The 23,204-nt window shown below is 44.4% G+C and overlaps 1 protein-coding gene across 1 annotated transcript in view; it reads left to right on the forward strand.

Annotated features, from left to right (window-relative positions):
• The window catches only part of SLC12A3 (solute carrier family 12 member 3), a 480,556-nt gene that overhangs the window by 273,605 nt on the left and 183,747 nt on the right, over nucleotides 1–23,204 (forward strand). Inside the window, exons 13-15 of the mRNA XM_069640343.1 lie at nucleotides 4,127–4,228; nucleotides 12,648–12,803; nucleotides 21,609–21,708. Of these exons, the coding sequence (XP_069496444.1) occupies nucleotides 4,127–4,228; nucleotides 12,648–12,803; nucleotides 21,609–21,708 (358 nt within the window). The remainder of the gene's footprint in view (nucleotides 1–4,126; nucleotides 4,229–12,647; nucleotides 12,804–21,608; nucleotides 21,709–23,204) is intronic.

The raw sequence follows: 23,204 nt of genomic DNA on the forward strand, positions 1-23,204 counted from the left end.
GACCACAGCTGGGAATACAGCCTGTGGTGGGAAATTGCACAAAAGTTGGTACAACACGTCCACTGCCACTAGCCATAACTACAGGGTTATTACTGTAATTTAAAACGTTACAGGAGCACGGGATATTATGTATCCCCTCAGCACTCCACATAAGGTGGGTTGTGCTGATCTCTCAAAACGATATGTTAGGAAGGATAAAAAGTATCCCCCTATCTTTAAGAACTGTCGTTTTTAAGGAAAATAAAAGAATATAAAAAGGAGGACCCAAATGGCTCTCAGCAACAGTACACAAAGGGCCTCATTACGAGTTTGGGGGTAGCCATGCCGTTTTTACTGGGTCTGGGTTCCAGAAATAGGGAATTACCGGGCCATGCTGACTTTGGCGTGCCCGGTAATTCCCATTCACAGGACCCGTACCCGGTACATCCCCATTGCCATTTGAGCGCCCATAGGGCTCAATGGGAATGGGGAGGATGCTAACAACGGGCCCGTTAATGACGGGCCCGTTGTTAGCATCCTGGTCTGCTAGTGGGTGCCGCTAAGGACGTCTGGTCTGACCAGGCATCCTTAGGGGCACCCGGGAGCAGACCTCGTAATGAGGCGGTAGAGTGATAACGGCGCCGGCAGCTCTACCGGCGCCGTTATCGCTCTAAGGCACTCGTTGTAATGAGGCCCATAGGGTGACGTGTGCTGCAAAAGTGAAACACAGATGCCTTCCATATGTTTGGAGGAAAGCAAGACTCCATAAAAGAAGTAAACAGGGTTCCCAAGATCAGGGCAGTAAAGAACGAATGAGGGGGAAAAAGGCCCCCCTCATTCAGGAGAATAAGAAAAAGGTTCAGAAGTCTGATCAATCTCCTTAACAGTACCTACATAGAATTACGAGGGTAATTTGAAATAACTGTTGTTAGTAGGATGCTCCTTAAGAGTTGTGAAAATTATGGTATTAGGACTGAAGAGGTGCATACAGCTGTATGCAGTGTGAAGCAGTGACTATGAATAGGTAACCCTACTGTACATTTTCTTTCCCTGAGTGTTTTTTGAGTCTCTTCATGATAGGAAAAATAAAGCTATAATCATACTATTTTAGCTCAACATGTTTCTATCATAATTTATATTTTGTGAGGTTGCTTTATTGTGTGCTCTTTGTAATGATCAAGTAATCTCTATGAATCTGACAACTATTTGAGCCCTGGGACACCAATGAAGAATACAGAGCTATACCAACTTCAGCTAGGAAGATATGTGGTCAAGTTCCTACATTTCAGACTAGACTCAAATCCTGGATTCACCACGTAACCAAACTGTATAATCATGGGCAAATAATAACACAGTGCCTTACCTGCCAAACCTCTGAGTGCCTGGATGTGATTCAGTTTGCAGTGTACACTATAACACCAAAGTCTCACTCTTGGTTTACTAGACTACATTATAGCATTGAACGTCAGAAATCATAGCTTGTGGATAGTGAAAATAGTTTCTGTGTTGCAAAGACTTCACTATGCAAATACTTGTTTGATAATTCGGAATGTGTGGTTCTTCCAGAGGATCTTGGTTATGGCTGCTTGCGCCAATTCTTGAGAGGAGGTTCAGTAAATTAAAACGGATAAAAACATGTTTACATTCTTTAATGAATGAAGAGAGGCCACTGGCTGTACTTGTACTTTTAGTTGTGAGCGAAATATTTGAAAAAATACATTTTGATACAGGAAAAAGTGCAGTTGTGGCAGAGATTAAGAAGAGTGTCCTTTAGACAACGAACATATACATTAAATAATGAACGTGAATCATTGCAATATTGTCGTCTACTTTACTTTGTCTACTTATGACATTTACTTACTTGAATTACAAGCTAATAAAACAATATTTGGTTTATATTGCAAAGATTTGATAATATTGGGGCAGGGATTGCAGTGTGGGGGGTCTAGGTATTGGATGCATTTTTTGTTAGTGTTATTGTTTTGCCCTGAGCACTATATTGTCTGGAAAATTCCCTCTGGGTGTAGTTTACGTCCCTTCCAAAGATGCTGCAAAGTAGGGTAGCAAGTATACCAACATTGGGATAGAATTTAAGTTAAATTCATGGCCAGCACCATGCTCTGGACGGATACCTCAAAGTCCTTGCCCCGAGGGCATTGAACCAGCCCCTGATCTAAAATGGTTTTAATCAACACTAACCTCATACCTAGAATATTGAATTCAAGTGCTCCCTGTGCCAGGCTCTGTACGCCCCTGTGATCTGCCTGTGCCATTTCAATCTGATGGGTTTTTTACATTGCCAAAGCTGCAGCAGATCTCTTCTGAACTACTTTGGGGTGCATAGCACAAGTCCCAGTCGTTATTAACCAAGTAAGTCTTTACACTGAAACATACACCATAGAATGATGAACACTTGGAGAAGAAACGTGGGCCTTCAATCTTGACTGAGCACAGCATTGCTCTGCAGTTAAGTGAGTTTCATTTAATGAGCTTAACACTTAAAAACAATGGGCCTCATTATGAGTCATTTTTTCTCCGGTGCCCGGCAATGGGCACTCACCGGGGCATCACAGCCCCGGCTGTCCCGGTAATTCCCCATTGACAGGCACCAGAAAAAATACTCCCCATTCTCATTCGAGTCCCATTGCACTCAATGGGAATGCAGAGGACGGTAGCACCGACACCATTCATAATGGTGCCGCGGTTACCGTCAAGGTCTGCGAGTGGGTGCCGTTCTGGCCGCCAGGTCAGACCTGGCAGGCGGGAAGACACCCGCAGGCAGAACTCAGAGCATGCTGGTCACGCAGGCAGAACTCGGAGTATGCCGGTCCGGTAAGCTACGGCCACCGTTGTTACCGGAACGGCATATACTCATAATGCGGCCCAATGTGTTTGATTTCTGGTAACAGTACAAACAATCTCCCAAGCACAGAGCATGTTTTCCTGTTCTTTGAGGCTCTTTGGAACGTCTTTCCCACCCCGTCTCAGAAATGAGAAACAAAAAGACTGTTTTTCACACTCCAGAGAGAAAAGCATAGGTCGGCAAGCCTTGCTCTCGAAAGAGTACTTGACGAGAAGTAGGACTTCAAACATATACATTCTATCAATATGAATTGAATCTGTTTTTAAGGCACGTAATTAAAAGCGTGATATTGCGCACCATTTTCTTTTTAAATCATTGAAATAAACTTAAGTGGCACATTCAATGCTAGCAATCGCTTATGTCTAAATTAGCACAGAAAATGAGCCCTCGAATTGAATCCACTCGTGCACTGTATGAAGCCATTTTAGAATGATCTCTTTTTTTTAATACGGGAGACAGCCCAGCTGAACAATGTCAAGTTTCCAGGCAGCAATCTATTCCTGCTACTTTGTAACAGTTACTGAAGAGTTTCAAACTGAAGAGTTTCAAAGATTCAATCCAAAATGGCTCCTGCAGGAGTCACTTTGTGGGCTCATTTTCGGGGGTAATTTACATTTACTTATAGGATATTGATATTGAAGAAAACGATGCACAGTAGCTTACTTCTTCACTGACGTCCTTCTTTTTTCTAGGGTCAAGATTTTATTTCTATCCAATACCTCCATGTGATGTGCGTTATCGCTTTGGGGGTGTTCCCAGCTATGACTATAACAATAGCTTTTCAACATTGATGGAGTGACTGGCAAATCCATATATTTGTCATGTTTTCCTTATTACCGTTAGCACAGAGCATATTTAGGGAAAGTGTTTGATTGTCTGCAGTGTGCATTTTCGGGGCCATGTTGCCACCTGGCAGCCATTTTCATGGTCACATTATCACAGGATACCATGGATCATTGGTTGTCTTGAGTATAGGGATTGCTTTAGAGTACAAAGTATGTTCCTTCTCTATGTATTGGCAGTGAATATCTCATAGTTTTATACTATTTGCAATGCCTTCTTTATTTATCCACTTTAAGGGGTGTCCTTACCTGCATTCTCGCATAGACCCAGATTACGACTGAACCCTACTGTTCGTGACCTGTAAGAATGTCATTTTAGTTTATCTTGTTCCCTCCCTTGCCTTGAAGCGCTTTGAAACACATTGTGTATAGGCGCTATAAAAATAAACTATCATATCATATCATAGCCTAATGAACACCTTGTCCTTTTTCCTCCCTATAGCTGAACTCAACACAATTGCCCCGATTATTTCAAACTTCTTTCTCTGCTCCTATGCCCTCATCAACTTCAGCTGCTTCCACGCCTCGATTACCAACTCACCAGGTAAGCGCTCCCACAGAGGAATCTGTGATAATACAGCGACACTATGGGATTCCAGATGCTAGTCTCCGATTAGTATCTTTGATGACTTATGAACAGAAACGTTGAGGTGTTTGTGCAGAGCACCATGTCTACGCACCAAGTTTGAGGTTCATTGTTTATTTAATCCACAGCTTTCGTCTGTTTGTTCACTATCCACAAGGGAATGATGCGCTTCTGAAATAATCCATTTGAGAATTAAAATGCACTTGCACCCTTCGATTTTGATATCCCAATGATCATGATAATCTGTGCTGAACGCATGAATACTTTTCAAAGTAGGGGTCATGTTCCACAATTATCCTAAATTAATTTACTCAGTGACTCAGTGACAGGCATCAGATTACTTAAAGATTGGGCTTGTTCTATGAAAAGAAACCGTAGCAGTACTGTAGTCAGATTCTTTTCTACTCAGAGTATCCAGCTCCACCAAAATGTAGTCTTCAATTTATAGTAAAAACATATGTGGAGTGGAAATCCCTACTGATTTCAGTGTATTGTGCAATATCTCCTTTAAATCTTTCTTCAAAAGAGTATGTTTTATTACTATATCAAACTCAAAAAGATCTACATTCACAGTAACAATTCTTAATAAATTTGGAGATGTGCAACATCTAGTTGAATGCAAGAGTTTTCCTCCAGTTGAATTATTATGAACCCAAATAATGACATTGGGATCAATGTACTAACATTTTCAGACACGCCTGGTGTACTGCTAGCAGATATTCACAACCAGATTGAGTTTGCCAAAGTCTTTGGCTGATTTTGCTGTCACTTAAATGCACTTTTAATGCCTATAAATCCATGTGTGAAAGCAACATTGCGTGCTTGCCTGCATTTTCTAATGCTTGGTACGGAGGAAATCCACTTCCAATGGTGCTGATTTTGGATTCAGAACATTAAGAAAATTACGCGAAGCAGAACAGCCTTATATATCCTGCACAGAACCTATGCAAAAGAATCTGCAGGATTTTAGAAAGGAAATAGTGCAATCTTGCAAGGTTTTAAAGCATATGCAGAATTTAAAACATAGATAAAGGAACACCTTTTAGAAAACATACGGCATTCCCAGCACCATTTCCTGTAAAGAAAAAAGGTTAGAAAATCTGCAGTTACTGTCTGTCGACAACTGTATCTTTGCATGATCCATCAGGGATGCTCGAGGGTTGTTAGAGGCTGAGGCCATCCTGCAAGAGGCTTCAGCTGACATGCGCTTTTTCATCAGCATCAGGTGATTCATGGAAATAACAAAACATTATTTAAGCAGCATAGCAGTCCTGGGGCCAAATTATCTAACATATGCACCAGTGTTAAAAATTGAGCAGGTTGATTTAGCACCAGTTTTGCTGCTTAGGTATTATGGAACCCAGCAAACAGTCTTAATATGTATTATCTAAAAATGTTTGCACCAAAGCCAAAATGAATCAGACTAGTTTGTGCACTTCATTTACTTTATACGATAAAAGTAAATCTATTCAGTCGAATAAAAGGTTTAAAAACACGCATCTTCTGTGATTTAAAAATTGGCCTAACATGGCATCAAATGTTTCTTTGCACTTCAAAATGGATGGCAAAAGGCATCAGCTGGACAGCAATATCTTTTTCCTGAATACCTGCAAAAAAATAAATCTGATGCCAAATGGACTCATGATCATAAACCCACTGAGGCCTACCCAATGTTTTATCCATTCTGCTGCTGACACGCCATTTATTTGTGTTAATTTCTGACATTTTCCAGTCAATTTAATAAGATTCCAGACTTCACAAGATTTCTTTTTGCTAATGGCACTCAGCATTTTTTCCTCATTCTGCGGAATCATAGAGCACTTGTGCCAAATAAGCCAGTTATTATATTGGCTTCTCAGCTTCTTAATAGCTATGTCTCTGTTGGGCCAGATTTAACTTGTCTGATGGTTCTCCTCAATTCTCGCCTTTTTTCGACTACTTGTTGGTCATGGGCGTGTTGATGTCTTGCACCATCGGATTCATCACAATGGAGATAAACAACTTGACAAGAAGGCGAGAGAGAGAAACAAAAGACCCAGCAACCTGGACATGAGCTCAAAAAGAGCTATAACAGGAGACTGAATTCTTTACTAATTCTGAACAATAAGGTTCAGGACCTACAAGGAATGACAGAAGGTACCGTTCACGCATGGGGAAGAGCCACGGCTCTTCCTGAAACAGTGATCCTCACACCAAGCAGGGCCAACACTGAGAACCCCATGGAAGACCTCACTACCAACTATCAGTCATCAGCCTCTCTGGGTATGCACTTACACATGCTGAACAGCTTTTTCTCTCCACAGCGCTGACCTTCTGCCCCAGCCAGGAGCTAGGCAAAATTGACCTCTGCAGGGAATTGAACACTATTTACGAGGCTTGCGCCTCCAAGAATACTTCCCTGGGGAAAGAATGACAAAGGGCTGCCCAGATTATGATGGCACAAAGAAGCACTCAAACTGGACACCTCCAGGTGATCATGGCTTTAAACTTGAAACCTACAACGACTGTCTCTGAATATGCGTATAACATGCCATACTTAACAAACAACAGGTGACTAAATAGAACCACCCCCCAAAGAGATAAGGACAATAAGAACACTCCAAGCAACAAAGACATTCTTATAAAACCAGCTGATATTGGTGGTGCAGTTGCGGTCATGAATACACAAAAATACAAAATGGAAGCATATAGACAACTTCCTCTCACAAATTATCACCATGAACTTAGTGACGACGCCACCATGGAGTATAAAAAAGCTCTCTGGAACAAAACATCAAATCCATGCCAAGTAGCACTGAGGAACACCTGCAACATCTAATACCGAACAATCCAACTCCTGGAACCTTTTATTTGCTCCCAAAGTTCCACAAGCTAGGAAATCTGTACTGTCCAATCATTTCTGGAGTAAATATGTTAACCGGAGACATAGCTGGATATATTGAACCCATCCTAAAACCTCTGGTGGTGGACACAGAAAGCTTTGTACAGGACACAACAAACTTCCTCAGAAGTATTCAAGAAATAGACTGTGTACCACCGGATGCACTCCGGGCAACATTGGATGTCGATGCACTTTATTCCAACATTAAACATGAAGATGGAATTGCAGCATCACAGAAATACCTGCAAAAGTGGGCACCAAGCTAGAAACCCCAACCACAGCTATCACAGATCTCATGAAATGCATACTCACACACACCAATTTCTGCTTCAATAGAAAACACTTCCTACAAAAGGCTGGAACGACCATGGGCAAAAAATATGGCACCTTAAAATGCTAACCATTTCATGGCGGACCGTAAAATAGGAGTTCTTACAACAACAATCCCTGAAACCACCAACATACGTGTGTTACATTGATGACATTTGCTTGATTTGGGCAGAAGGTGAGGCCTCTCTTAAACAATTTCATGAATCACTAAATGGCTTCTAGCAATGCATTCCGAAAAGAGCACATATTTCTTGGATACAACCATCTTGATTGGAAGGAACATTTATCTAGAAACATCTGTATACAAGCAATCCCACTGTCAGGAACAAATACCTGCACAGGGCAAGTTTCCACACAAGCCACACGTGCAAGGCCATCCGATGCCCATGGATATGCTTCAACAGGAAGCCAAGGGACAACCAACTTGCCACACTATGCAAATTAGTCTTGCAAAAGGGTCCCTCTGCCAGACAAATTGAAAGGGAATTTGATTGTGCTTTGAACATACCCAGAGACCCCCTGCTACAATACAGAGCCAGAAGAGAGACACCTGCCAACTAGCATTAACAGAATTGAATAGGATTGTTAAGGACCTAACGCCGATTTTTAGCAGTGATGATGAGGTGAGTGACATATTCAAAGAAGTGCCCCTAATTGCATACAAGCAACCAAGAAACCTAGCACTGTCTCTGACCAGAAGCACATTTCCACTAGATAGATCAAGACCAAAGAAGAGATGGAAGAAAACCTTGTGACATCAGGAGATGCAAAAAATGGCAAGTCACCTGCAATGGATCTGACATAACAACCCTGCAGAACCGAACGATACAGATAGAAGGGACATACATCTGCAGATCACTCAATGTTGTATTTCTCAGACAATGCAAACAATGCATGCAATGGAATTATGGGGGCTAGACCTGCAAAGAGGTGTGTTAAAGGATGAACCTACGCAGATAAACAATCTCAAACCACAAAACCGAAACACAAGTGGGTCGACACATCATGCAGGGTGGGCATTCTTTGCAGAATCTGTCGTTGAGGGTTTTAAATGGTGGCCTCTCAAATATCACACACAAACGAGCATCTGAGCTCAAGTACCCAAAGAGGCTTAACCTGAAAGACAGTGGTATGAACAGAGATATTGGTTTAATGACACACTATGGGCACCTTTTAGCCCAGTTCCAACAGTGCAATCACATCAACAAAGTCAGAAGACACAATTTCTCACCATCAGCTGTCAGACAATACTGTTCAAGACCCCGATTGTGTGATGGGCACAGGACACTGTGGACAGAACTCTTGGGCGTCCAAACTCAAATGAGTGGCACCACTTTTTTTCCCACGTTCTTATAACTTATTTATTTGTTTTTGGTACACAAATACCTTTACAAATTTCACAACAATGAGTGGTACCCATTACAGAGGATCAGACACACTGAGTTAACAGCGGACACTGCAACGTTAAGAAATGGGTATGGTAGTTTGCATTTGCCCCACAGTATGCATGCCAGGAAACCTTTGTGAAGCTTGAGGCATAGATAGGTAGTATTAGGGACTGCACCAGTTAAACCCTGACAGCATATGTTGTAGTTCCACCTTGTATTCCAGCCAGGAAATCATAGCAGCTGTAATGGAATCACTAGAATGTCCTGGCACAACATATAAGCTGCAAAACACATTTCTAGACTCTATGTGAGGAAAATGCAATACTGACTCTGTTTTCAAGTTATGTGTTTTAAAACCTCTCACTTGAATAAGCCTTTCAAAATAACATCAGAAATGTTAGCAAACTAGTGGAGCCCACCTTAAGACTACCTGCCTAACTTAACTGTTGCATGTAAAAAGCGTGGGTGTTTTCTTTTTTTATGCAATGCAACTCTCTGAATGTGTACTGTTTTCAAATGTGTTCGCTGCTTCCAGGAGATTTATAGCAGTAGTTGCAGACCACATTGCTGTTCTTTCGGCCAGTGGAGTTTAAAATGTTACTTTTTTTCCCCTTCATTTTGAGAGTGATGCGTGCTGTGGCTTTTTCCTTTACTTATCATTTCAGTCTGCAACATCTGATGATAAAGTCTTTGGGACTTTGAAAACAAATGCTTTGTTCCATCTCTGTATAGTATTTCCAGTTAGTTTAATTAAAGGTCTCAAAGCCTGCACCTTGTGTGATTTTAAAACTGGAGGACTAACACAGCATTGAATATTTCTTTGTATTATCTTTTGCAGCAAACGTAGCAACAAAAAAAGAGCCTGCTTCATGTGTGACCTACTGAAAACATTTTAGATAATGCGGATTAGGGCAAAACCAGTTTGCTTCATTCCCTTTTAATCAAGCCACATAATCCTTGCTAATTTCACGTGCTCCTTTTTTGTACAAAAGAAATGTTTACGTAATGAGGTCCCTGGTTGGCTCCCATAGGGTGACTGTGAGGCAACTGTCTATGCACACATGAAGCATGTGCACAATCTTCTTTTGTGGATTCAAGGATATGAACTGAGTGCCCTGGGCTCTATGCAAGTTCTTGGTTCATGGGCTGCACTAGAAGAGATGGTTGTAGATGTCATCCACAATGCACCCTCACAGACACATCCTGCACCTGCTGAGTCTGTGTTGGTCCCTAAAATGTTTCATAGGCAATTCTTGAAATACTACCATCTCTGAAAAAGACTCACAAAACAATGTTCTTCCACCCAGGTGTGGCCATTGCTGTTAGTACCACTGCCACTTCTCTTTGGATAAATCTGTTGTGGACACCCCTATCTGTTGCAAAGGGTGGCTATGATCTGTTGCAAAGGGTGGCTATGCTCTGTTTGTGTGCTATCTGATCTGTGACCATCTGCTATGTTCATCCACCATTCCATGCCCTGTGTCACTTATCACAATAAAGCCATTGTAGGAGAATCCAGACAGGTTATTGCACTGTTAGGAGGACACGTTTCCAGAGGATATTGCTCATAACTAAAGTGCACGCTGCTGCAATGCTACAGAGATAGGAAGAACTTCAGAACCTTGTACATGCCGAGAGGCGGAATCACGACAAACAGCGAATGACTCTGACCTAATACAGGTTCTTTACAGAAAACAAGAAACATTGATATAACCTATAGAACAAATATAAATGTACAATGCCAAACACATATACATCCATACAGACACAAATCTAGGATACATTTGCAAGTTTATCCAGATAAAGTTCTCTGTGGGCCATGTATAGGCGTTGTATAGGTGTTGCCGATTTCCACAGCCCAACCAATTGCATATGCTTGTAAAGCGGTAATGATGTTTCCAAACCTTCTCCACAAGGAGAAGTTATTTTCGTTGGCAAGAATGAATCCTTGTCAAAGTGGTGTACCATATTTACAATGGCAATTGTTTTTGTTCCAAAATTCTATTCGTTTTCAAAAGTACCAGCAAGTAAAGTACAACATGTTGCATTGAAACCCATATTACTATCGGACGAAACTGTTTTGCAGCCTAGATAGTTGTACAACTAACTGATCCATGCTGTGCAACCCCTACGGTCACTGAGAATATGGTGCTGCAAAATTAAATGGGCTTAAAGCGACGGGGGAGAATCAAACGGTAGAAAAATTATAAAGTAAAACTTGGCGTCGGGGTGCTGGTCAGTGAGCTTCCTTAGAGTGTGGTGAAATCCGCTGAGGACCACGCACGTTACGCAGGTGCTGCAGTCTGCGCCCCCGCATGCCACGCTCAGGTGTCCTACCACCAGTGAATCTTCCGGCAACCCCACCCTGCTCCCTCTCTCCCCCACACCATCACTTGCTTTCATGAACGCCTCCATGCCACTGCCTCCTCCACTGCCTCCTCCACTCCACCCCCAAATGATGCCACTCCTCCAAAAAGCCACTATGGAATGGGAGACGGAACACGAGCTCGAGCAGCTCCTGCATGGCAGCTTTCTCAGATAGTACGAACCATCCCTTTCACCTTTGCACATGCCCATTCAGCAAGGGGATTATCAAAAATCGATTAACACACCAAGAGTCATGCTGAGGTGCTAATATCATTAGGCCCTGTGTTTGGGGGACATACATGGCATGTAACAGGCCTTAGCACTTGAGAGGCCTCGCTGCTCTCAAGTCTACTTGGATCGTCCATGTCGGTTCCTGATCGCAGGGCGTGATGCTATAAAACATAAGTGCTTGAGAAGTCTTGTAGCCAGAGATTAGATAGTATGCAATAGAGGAGTAGGAATGACATAATGGACAACACTATTAAGGGTACAAACATGGGGTAAGGAGGTTCACACACTTCTTCAGTAGATTAATTAGCCACTTTTGACCAAATCTAGGGTATATTGAACCAGTTAATTAAATGAACAACCCCTTGCCACATGTTGTTGGTGGATTATGTTTTTATGAATCCTCATTGGCAATCCCTACCTTTTTCACAGTAGAGTATGGAGCTACATTGGAAGTTAGACCAATCAGTCCAACAATATAGTTGTCTGGGAAGGCATCAAATTCCTTATTTACAGATAGAAATACTGAAATCTGAGCATTGATCTGTAGATGTGAGTAAGGTACTTATGGATTTTTTAAACTTTTCTTAGACTTTCCTCTATTCCAATGAATCTCTACTTTAGGGTGGGCCTAAATTCAACATATTTTCTGCCCAGGCTGTGCTTGGTTTCTGCAGGGACTGTTTGTGATCTTTCGATGATTAATGCATCATGCTTACTGTGGATTTCTGAGCTTGATTTATTTTTTATAACCAACATTAAGGGGCAAGTATTTCGCCTCTCTGGAGTGGCTAGTGGTCAGGTTACAAGTAGAAGCAATAGCATAAGACGGTGTCCAGTTATAATGTCGACTTCAAAAAGTCGAATGCAAAAATGTCGGGAAAAAAAGTCGAAAAAAAAATTCAAATGTGTTTTTTTTAAATGTTTATGTTTTTTTGGGATCTAGCTAGTAAAAATAAACGGGGGGTTGGGAAGGGGAACCGCACCATTAAAAAAAAAATCGAGATTTTTTTGTTTTCGACATTTTTGCAGTCGACATTTTTGCAGTCGACATTTTCACCATAAACCGCATAAGACAGGCATAAAGTTGGCCATTTCACAGCCAAAGATGCTCCATGGTGCTGTACTGTGTTTTTGTCAATATATGCCATTGAACACACTGTTGTATTTTTGTCTTTTGCAGGATGGAGACCATCTTTTAAATATTACAGCAAATGGGCTTCCTTGTTTGGCGCCATCATATCCGTGGTAATCATGTTCCTGCTGACGTGGGAGGCAGCTCTGATAGCCATTGGCATCGTCATCTTTCTACTGGCCTACGTCCTGTATAAGAAACCAGGTCTGTGGCAGATATCTCACCACAGGCACAATGACCAGAGTCTTCACCCAGTTTTGAGAATCTCTAGCCTAGGCCACCATGTTGACTCCTATAATCTTCCCCCAGAGCAACCTGCAGGGATTGCTGTTTCCGAATGTGGATGCACCTCACCCTTACAAACCAGTCTGGGGGAGATGATGTGCATTCTACACAGTGACGCAGCAAAATCAATTAGAAAGTTCAGCAGGCAAATCATCTACCTGAAAACGTGTAAATCATAGGTTCAAATGCCAGCAAGGAACCCACAGCCTTTCACCCTTCCCTCATCTATAAAGTTAATAGCATTGACTTGAATAATAAATTTGATGGTTGTTCAGATTGTGCTGTGTGGTATCGAAACATCACTACCCAGCGCGGGTGATATTTCCGATGAGGTTTCTTGGATTCTGAGCTCTATCTCCTGGTGGATGCATGTGTCCCAGGTAGACTGACAATCATCCATTGTCACCCTTCTGCTTCCTCGCTTTCTTCTGCTCCTCACTCGCTAAGCTCCCTCATACATCTACAATTGTACTATTTTTGCACTTACCTAGACTGCCACACCTCTGTCTCCCTTGATTGGGCTGCCAGGGAAAGTTGAAAAGGGGCTCTGTTTAAAACTCTCCTCACACATGAGAAAACAAAGGATAAAATTAGAAGCTTAGTTGCCTGAAAAGAAAGAAAAGAACGGACTTTGCGAATATTATAGAAGAGCAGAAGATAACAAAAGGTTAGAATGAAAGGTAGATTTGATTATTATTATTGGTTGTGACTTGATTGTTTGGAAGCAGTAATCACCAATACCCCAGGCTGCAACAAGTGATGACTGTCAAACCCGAGTTATTAAGCCTGAGGGTAGCGGGGGCCTTGAATGAGGGTTTCAGGAAATGTACCTCCCGATAAAGCCTGAGAATGGGTGATTATTGCTATGAGCACTTCGGGTTTGCTAACAGGGATGCCACGAGAAATGTCTACTCTCATTTGATGGTCCACTTTTGATCCATTTCCATGGCAGCCGGGGTTGATGGCGAGTGTCGACAAGGTGCAGCGGGGTTTATAGTTAATATTTCAAATTCAATTATTTCGAATGCAAAAATGTCAAAAACATTAAGTCGAAAAAAAAGAATTTGAATGTTTCATTTTGTTTTTTTTTAATGGGGTGGTTCCCCCCAAACCCCTGTTTTTTTTTACACTTTATTCTACTTACCAAAACCCCAAAAAAACGTATTAAATAAAAAAATGAAAACATTTCCCCCAAAAAATTTCGACATAATGTTTTGACATTTTTGCATTCGAAAAAATGCGTTCGACATACTGAGTGGACACCGTGCAGCGGCACCACGGGACAAGCAGAGGTGACTGTGGGCCAGCAAGAGCATAGACTTGAATCAGGAGTTCAACCTTGTTGAATGCCGCATCTACCCAGGGTGGCGGGGGGTAGAATCGCCTGGGTGGACACCTAATCTGTAAGAGCCATATTCCCCCGAGTCCAATCCTTAACTCACATAAATCCTCTGGGGTATCGTCACCTGGGAAAACCTGCTGTTCTGGAGGTTTAAAGTGGTCATGTCTGCTTCTTGATCCAGCTAATCTGGCTTGTGGACTTAATGAGCTGTCACCCAGGGTCATGGTCCTTTTTGTTGGGCCAAATCCTTTGCTCCTCCAGCCACAGGATGGTTGTTTATAGTAATTGTAGGCAAGCCCTTCAGGAACACCTCTTGCCCCCGGGGTTCTAACCAAAATGAGATTGTTGGAATGTCTCTATACCAGGGTGGGCTTGTGTGGAATTCCTTAGCCCCTTACATTGAACTCCAACTTAGCAGATGTCTTTGCTGGGATAGAGGGTTCGAATTTCCCACCAGGGTCTATGTTGCAGCTTACTGATAGATGTTCTCCTTCTGTCTTATAGAGTTCATAGGATGTTGCCCTTTTCCCGCTCTAGGCCTAGACCAGCCATATACTCCAACTGTGCTGACCCTGTAACCTAAATTCTCTCCAGCTGTGACCCCATTGGCCTAGCCACCTACCCCTCTAAACCTCTCATTCTGCTTGGCACGTTTAGCTTAGCCGCGTGTCATTTACTGCTTCGTGCATCTCTGCAGCCCCCTCTTTGTCTCAGCACTAAATCTTGGGACCACTGGGTTAGTGCTGTCTATCGCAATCTCAAAGCTCTTCTCAAACTCCACTCATCTTCTAGCTTCTGCTTTCTTTTTTCCTTTTCCTCTTCTCCTCCTCCATTTCTCATTTCCTTCTTTCAACCTCTCTACTGGTGATATACATTCTCCTCTATCTTTTCCTTCTAGCAGATTAATTCCTCCCAGAAATTCCTCATCTTTGAAGTTCATCCTGACTCAGTCAGTTCTGGGAAAGAGTTTTCTCTCAGGCGGTGCCAAGCGGATCCAAGGCCTGCTCTGTCATGGAATCTAGACCCTAACATCCACTCGAAGTGATATCTGTGTCAGGACACCTCCTTGACACCTCTGAGTCAGGGAACTTGCCTCTTGGAGCCCTTTCTGTAGCTGCAGCAAAGACTCCCCTTGACCAAATTCTTCAGGCCAGTACTGATGTGCTATATTATCATGAAACCTCTGAATTTTAAAGGCCCTGCTCTCCTTGGATAGCTTTGGATGCAGGATGTATGGGGTTTCCAAGAGGTCCATAAACATTGACAAGGACGGCCCTCAGCACAGCCCTTCCTCATGACCCAGCACTGACAGAGTAGCCACTATACACTTTGGCATAGAAGAGATTAGCTCTGATGCGACAGAGAAAAAACAGGCAGCACATCATGATTCTGGCGCCCCTGGCACTCAGGGTACTAGCCCTGCTGAAGGAACAGTGAGTCCTTGGGCATGCAGCAGTGGCTTTTCTCAAGTCCAGCACTATCGTCATAGGGAGTGACGGGGACAGGAGCCTTAACAGAAGACTCACTTCTACAGTGATGGTGTCTCTTTTCTTTTTCTTTTTATCCTTCTCCCACGAGGGAGAACGGCCAACTCCTATTCAGTGGGGGAGTTTTGAAAGCAGTGATGGGGAACTATTCAGAAGTCGTTTTTGAAGAGGCTAACAATATGCTTGCCACACAATCCGTTACTGTTTTGGTGTTTGGTGACATTGTCTGCCTGGATACACATTCCTTGGTGTCTTGAACAGTAAAAAAGACAAGATGTGTGTGGATCTGTCAGCGACATGGCACAGTGGTATTCCTAAAGGCCCTGAGACCTGATTTCCGTGGAAACATATCTCAAAGGACAAAAAAGCTCAAGGGCCTGATTGAGTCCAACATTCCCCGAGTCTTATGCAGAAAAAAGCAACAGAGAAAATGGCATCAGCAACCCTGAGAATATATATGGTCCTGATGTCACTTCCAACTCATGTCGGTGTGTCTTGTATACCATATGATAAAATGTTGGATGTCCATAAATTGGCTCTGTCTGAACGCGGCTAAAACCGAGCTTATGCTTTTTGACCCTCGGCAGGCACAAACCAATTTAGACCAGAGGTATGCTAACTTTACCATCGGTGGTAGTCAAATCAAGGTAGTGCAGAAGGTAAAGACGCTGGGCACATGTCATGGAAAAAAACTTAGATTGTGAAGCCCATGTATCAGCTATTACTACCAGCACCAACTATCACCTCAAGGTACTTGGGCAAGTAGCACCATTGATTTCAATAGAAAATCGTATAAGACTCGTGAGAGCGGTGATCCTCCCACGTGTCGATTACTGTAACAGACTCTTAGGAGGTGTAAGCAAGGCCGAAGTTCAACAGTTGGAAAAAATTCAAAATGCAGCCATACGTATCATCTTTCAGATGAAAAGATCAGAGCCAACGACCACAGCAAGGAAAAAGCTAAATTGGCTCCCAGTGGCAGCTAGAATCCAGTTTAAACTGTTATCCATATACCACAAGTGCATTTTTGGTAATGCTCCAGCCTACCTGAAGGATAAGGTTAATCTTTACCAGCCTAAGAAAAACTTAAGATCAGCTGAGGGCTCCCTACTGGAACTACATCGGGTAAAACGAGCCAGAGGCTTTGGCCGGGCCTTCCATGTTCAGGGAGCCAAGGCATGGAATGCCTTGCCCTTACAGCTACGTAAAATGGAGAATCATTTCGCCTTTCGAAAGCAGTTGAAAACGATTCTCTTTAACTAGCATGAATGTTCTTGAACATCTCTCTCTAACCCTATCTATCTCTTGGTGCCTGGATGCCCACGGGCTTTGGAGCGGTATAAGCACAATAAATATAACAATAACAATTGGGCCCATGATAGAGATGGCCCTGGAGCCACCTGGGACCACCTGATGGCTGGTTCCGTAAGCAGACTTCATCAGGATGAACTTGAAAGATGATGAATCTGTAGGAGCTATACATGTATTCATAAGAAAGAACATTACCTGCAGGTAAGCAAATTGTCCTTCTTCTACTCCAACCTTCCCCTGTAGAATCTTATCCTCCAGGTGAAGGACGTCTTCTGCTGCTTTCAGTCATTTTCACGGCATGTCATGGCTACTGACTCACTCAGGGAACTGCCCGGAAAGTTTGTTTGGAACTGGTTGTCACCAGCGTCCTGTGCTTGTTTGGGAGTCTTCTAACTCTGCAATGGATTTCCCATTGGTTGTCTGCAAGTGGAACCTGTGCTGTAGGTCTCTGTTGCCAATCTTGGGAGGACTAGGAAGTGTTGGGAATCCCCCATTTACAGCCTTCATGGGATCGCACCTTGGAGTGGATGGCTCCACCTGCCACCCAGAGTCTCCCTAACGTTCTCACCAAGCCTCTCACCAGTGACGTAGTATCATTGCCACACAGTGTATGACCGCCAGAGTAAAAGAGTGTTAACAATTATTATATACATTCTTCCTGTGATATTCAGCAATGGGTGACTAGGTGTTTACAAGAAGACTTGAAATATTGAGCTATTAGACCCATGCCGTGATTTGATGCAAGAAGAGATCCTAATGTGGAAAAAGAACGGTGAAAAGGAAATCCAAAGTTGTGGCAGCATTAAAGATTAAAGGTAGCTCAGCCAAACCAAACTGACTTGAGTGCCCTCAAGCTGGGCTCTGTGATATCCTCTTTTATTTGACACTCAGACATCCTCTTCAACTGGACACTACAATGTCTTTGTTAGTTGAGCTATGGACACTGTGATGTCCTCTTCACCTTGACACAATACTACTATGTTTTCTTGAATTGGGCACTGTGATGTCCTTTTTAGCTGATCACTATGAATCCGTCCTTGGTTGGACTCCCCTTCCGCTGGGCCCTGGTATGTCCTCTTCAGCTGGGCCCTGGCATGGCCTCTTCAGCTGGGCTCTGTGTTGTCCTCAGTTTGACTCTTCTTCAGTTCAGCGCTATGATGTATTCTTCTGTTGGCTTTCCCTTCCGCTGGGTGCTGACATGTCCTCTTCAGCTGGGCCCTGGCATGGCCTCTTCAGCTGGAGACTGTGTTGTCCTCAGCTCGACTCCTCTTCAGTTCAGCGCTATGATGTATTCTTCATTTGGCCTCCCCTTCCGCTAGACCCTAGCATGTCCTCTTCAGCTGGGCGCTGTGTGGTCCTCAATTTGACTCCTCTTCAGTTCAGCGCTTTGATCTATTTTTCAGTTGGCTTCCCCTTGCGCTGGGCCATGGCATGTCCTCTTCAGCTGGACCATGGCATGTCCTCTTCAGCTGGGCAATGTGTTGTCCTCAGCTCAACTCCTTTTCAGTTCAGCGCTATGATGTATTCTTCTGTTGGCTTCCCCTTCCGCTGGGTGCTGGAATGTCATATTCAGCTGGGCCCTGGCATGGCCTCTTCAGCTGGGGACTGTGTTGTCCTCAGCTTGACTCCTCTTCAGTTCAGCGCTATGATGTATTCTTCAGTTGGCCTCCCCTTCCGCTGGGTTCTGGCATGTCCTCTTCAGCTGGGCCCTGGCATGGCCTCTTCAGCTGGGGACTATGTTGTCCTCAGCTTGACTCCTCTTCAGTTCAGTGCTATGATGTATTCTTCAGTTGGCCTCCCCTTCCGCTAGGCCCTGGCATGTCCTCTTCAGCTGGGCGCTGTGCTGTCCTCAGTTTGACTCCTCTTCAGTTCAGCGCTATGATCTATTTTTCGGTTGGCTTCCCCTTGCGCTGGGCCATGGCATGGCCTCTTCAGCTGGACCCTGGAATGTCCTCTTCAGCTGGGCAATGTGTTGTCCTCAGCTCGACTCCTTTTCAGTTCAGCGCTATGATGTATTCTTCTGTTGGCTTCCCCTTCCGCTGGGCGCTGGCATGTCCTCTTCAGCTGGGCGCTGTGTTGTCCTCAATTTGACTCCTATTCAGTTCAGCGCTATGATCTATTTTTCAGTTGGCTTCCCCTTCCGCTGGGCCATGGCATGTCCTCTTCAGCTGGGCCCTGGCATGGCCTCTTCAGCTGGGGACTGTGTTGTCCCCAGCTCGACTCCTCTTCAGTTCAGCGCTACAATGTATTCTTCTGTTGGCTTCCTCTTCCGCTGAGCCCTGCCATGTCCTCTTCAGCTGGGCTCTGTGTTGTCCTCAGTTTGACTCTTCTTCAGTTCAGCGCTATGATGTATTCTTCTGTTGGCTTTCCCTTCCACTGGGTGCTGACATGTCCTCTTCAGCTGGGCCCTGGCATGGTCTCTTCAGCTGGGGGCTGTGTTGTCCTCAGCACGACTCCTCTTCAGTTCAGCGCTATGATGTATTCTTCATTTGGCCTCCCCTTCCGCTAGACCCTAGCATGTCCTCTTCAGCTGGGCGCTGTGTGGTCCTCAATTTGACTCCTCTTCAGTTCAGCGCTTTGATCTATTTTTCAGTTGGCTTCCCCTTGCGCTGGGCCATGGCATGTCCTCTTCAGCTTGACCATGGCATGTCCTCTTCAGCTGGGCAATGTGTTGTCCTCAGCTCGACTCCTTTTCAGTTCAGCGCTATGATGTATTCTTCTGTTGGCTTCCCCTTCCGCTGGGTGCTGGAATGTCATATTCAGCTGGGCCATGGCATGGCCTCTTCAGCCGGGGACTGTGTTGTCCTCAGCTTGACTCCTCTTCAGTTCAGCGCTATGATGTATTCTTCAGTTGGCCTCCCCTTCCGCTGGGTGCTGGCATGTCCTCTTCAGCTGGGCCCTGGTATGGCCTCTTCAGCTGGGGACTATGTTGTCCTCAGCTTGACTCCTCTTCAGTTCAGCGCTATGATGTATTCTTCAGTTGGCCTCCCCTTCCGCTAGGCCCTGGCATGTCCTCTTCAGCTGGGTGCTGTGCTGTCCTCAGTTTGACTCCTCTTCAGTTCAGCGCTATGATCTATTTTTTGGTTGGCTTCCCCTTGCGCTGGGCCATGGCATGTCCTCTTCAGCTGGACCCTGGAATGTCCTCTTCAGCTGGGCAATGTGTTGTCCTCAGCTCGACTCCTTTTCAGTTCAGCGCTATGATGTATTCTTCTGTTGGCTTCCCCTTCCGCTGGGCGCTGGCATGTCCTCTTCAGCTGGGCGCTGTGTTGTGCTCAATTTGACTCCTATTCAGTTCAGCGCTATGATCTATTTTTCAGTTGGCTTCCCCTTCCGCTGGGCCATGGCATGTCCTCTTCAGCTGGGCCCTGGCATGGCCTCTTCAGCTGGGGACTGTGTTGTCCCCAGCTCGACTCCTCTTCAGTTCAGCGCTACGATGTATTCTTCTGTTGGCTTCCTCTTCCGCTGGGCCCTGCCATGTCCTCTTCAGCTGGGCTCTGTGTTGTCCTCAGTTTGACTCTTCTTCAGTTCAGCGCTATGATGTATTCTTCTGTTGGCTTTCCCTTCCACTGGGTGCTGACATGTCCTCTTCAGCTGGGCCCTGGCATGGCCTCTTCAGCTGGGGACTGTGTTGTCCTCAGCACGACTCCTCTTCAGTTCAGCGCTATGATGTATTCTTCATTTGGCCTCCCCTTCCGCTAGACCCTAGCATGTCCTCTTCAGCTGGGCGCTGTGTGGTCCTCAATTTGACTCCTCTTCAGTTCAGCGCTTTGATCTATTTTTCAGTTGGCTTCCCCTTGCGCTGGGCCATGGCATGTCCTCTTCAGCTGGACCATGGCATGTCCTCTTCAGCTGGACCCTGGAATGTCCTCTTCAGCTGGGCAATGTGTTATCCTCAGCTCGACTCCTTTTCAGTTCAGCGCTATGATGTATTCTTCTGTTGGCTTCCCCTTCCGCTGGGCGCTGGCATGTCCTCTTCAGCTGGGCGCTGTGTTGTCCTCAATTTGACTCCTATTCAGTTCAGCGCTATGATCTATTTTTCAGTTGGCTTCCCCTTGCGCTGGGCCATGGCATGTCCTCTTCAGCTGGACCATGGCATGTCCTTTTCAGCTGGGCAATGTGTTGTCTTCAGCTCGACTCTTTTTCAGTTCAGCGCTATGATGTATTCTTCTGTTGGCTTCCCCTTCCGCTGGGCCCTGGCATGTCGTCTTCAGCTGGGCCCTGGCATGTCGTCTTCAGCTGGGCCCTGGCATTGCCTCTTCAGCTGGGGACTGTGTTGTCCTCAGCTCGACTCCTCTTCAGTTCAGCGCTATGATGTATTCTTCAGTTGGCCTCCCCTTCCACTGGGCCCTGGCATGTCCTCTTCAGCTGGGCTCTGCGTTGTCCTCAGCTCGACTCCTCTTCAGTTCAGCGCTATGATGTATTCTTCGGTTGGCCTACCCTTCCGCTGGGCCCTGGCATGTCCTCTTCAGCTGGGCTCTGTGATGTCTTAGTTGCGACTGTTCTTCAGCGATGCATTCTCCAGCTGCTTGTCATCACCATGTAGGAAATCGCTGCAGTCACTAACCTCGCTGTGTTTCTTTTCAGAGGCCAACTGGGGCTCATCTGTGCAGGCTGGCTCCTATAGCATGGCACTTAACTACTCAGTGGGACTCAATGAGGTGGACGAGCACATCAAAAACTACAGGTAATGCTGCACTTGCATTCTTTCCTTGTTGCTTCGGCTACGTTTGTGTATATACATTCAGCAATTATCACGTTCTAAAGATTCTTATTTAATGGTGGCCAAGGCTAACATAATGGGGTCTTTTTGAAATCTACTCCACTGGAGATTTATGTTTTTTGGTCATTGGCTTTTAGGAAAAAGGCTGCCAGTAAATCTCTTCATCAATTTCTGGATGTCAACATATTACAGGTGTTTTGTTTTATTTAAAGGTCTGCCTAACGGTGGCATCCACGTCAGCCATTGTATAATTTACTGTGGGGCTCATTTTAAAACATGCTAATTGCATGCAGCGGACCACCACTGTTTGCACCTACACGCTGATGGGTCCCTGGCATGCCATTTTCAACTTTTGCAAGCCGAGTGCAAACGCAAAGAGTAAAACAGGGCGAAATCACGTTCATTCTTTACTTTTACACTTGTACAAAAGTAAAGCTTGCAAAATAAGCTTTGCAGGTGGCCTTTACTAATGGATTCCTGTGGAATCCGCCTGCTGTTTAGCAGGTGCTATTGCGAGCTTGATTCCCTGGGAATTGATTTGAAATTCTAATGCATGCCTACAATGTGTTGCTCTCCCAAGACGGAAGAGGAAGGCAACCCTGTGTTGCACACTCCACTTTGGGGCCCTTCTCCACCTTGGAAGAGGGCGCAAAAGGTGTGGCGTGGTAAAGCAAGACATAAACGCATTACACTTTGATATTACTGCTCTGCCCAGTTTAAAATGACCCCCTGTCTGTTCTTACACGAGTTAGAGATATCATATACAAAACCAAACCGACTTGGCAATGTGTCTCCTTTGTTTTTAACATATGTATTCTTCAACGTGGTCATTTAGATCGTTTCCGGGGATTACATTTTCAATTCTTTTCCCCGCAACCTTGATTACACTAGAGGTAGAATGCAGGACCAGTGCCAAGGACTTCCAAAATTCCCAAATAAAGCTTGAGATGGATTGCGCAGTACTTCTGCCTTGACCATATTGGGAGTACTTCTGCCTTGAACAAAGAGACCAAGACTATTAAGTCTTCGGAGTGGGCCGCACACCCTTAATACCCACTTCGGGTTCAGCAATTTTGTTTAATTTTGTTAATAAATGTTCATTCCAATGTGGTTATGTTAAGATCCTTTATTTTTCACGCATTCCTTGGATTTCAATTATCCAAATCTTTAGCATTGCAGATTCACCAATTAGGCTAGTGCAGTGTCTGAGGCAAACAAAAAATCAACCCTATGTGGCTAATGCATTTCGGATTGAAATCCTTCTTCAGAGCCGGGTTATCAATGTTAACTAAATCCTGAACACAAAGGATACATTGTTTTTTGAAATGTACAAATCAATTAAAGACGTAAATGAAACATGTTTGATCCATTTTAAATGTACCGGGCGCCCACAGTTACAAACACACAATCAACAGATAAGAGAAAAGATAAGAGAGTTGCTTAAGAGTTGCTATAACAAC

This window comes from Ambystoma mexicanum, chromosome 1q, assembly GCF_040938575.1.
Source record: "Ambystoma mexicanum isolate Mex_15411 chromosome 1q, UKY_AmexF1_1, whole genome shotgun sequence".
NCBI lineage: Eukaryota > Metazoa > Chordata > Amphibia > Caudata > Ambystomatidae > Ambystoma > Ambystoma mexicanum.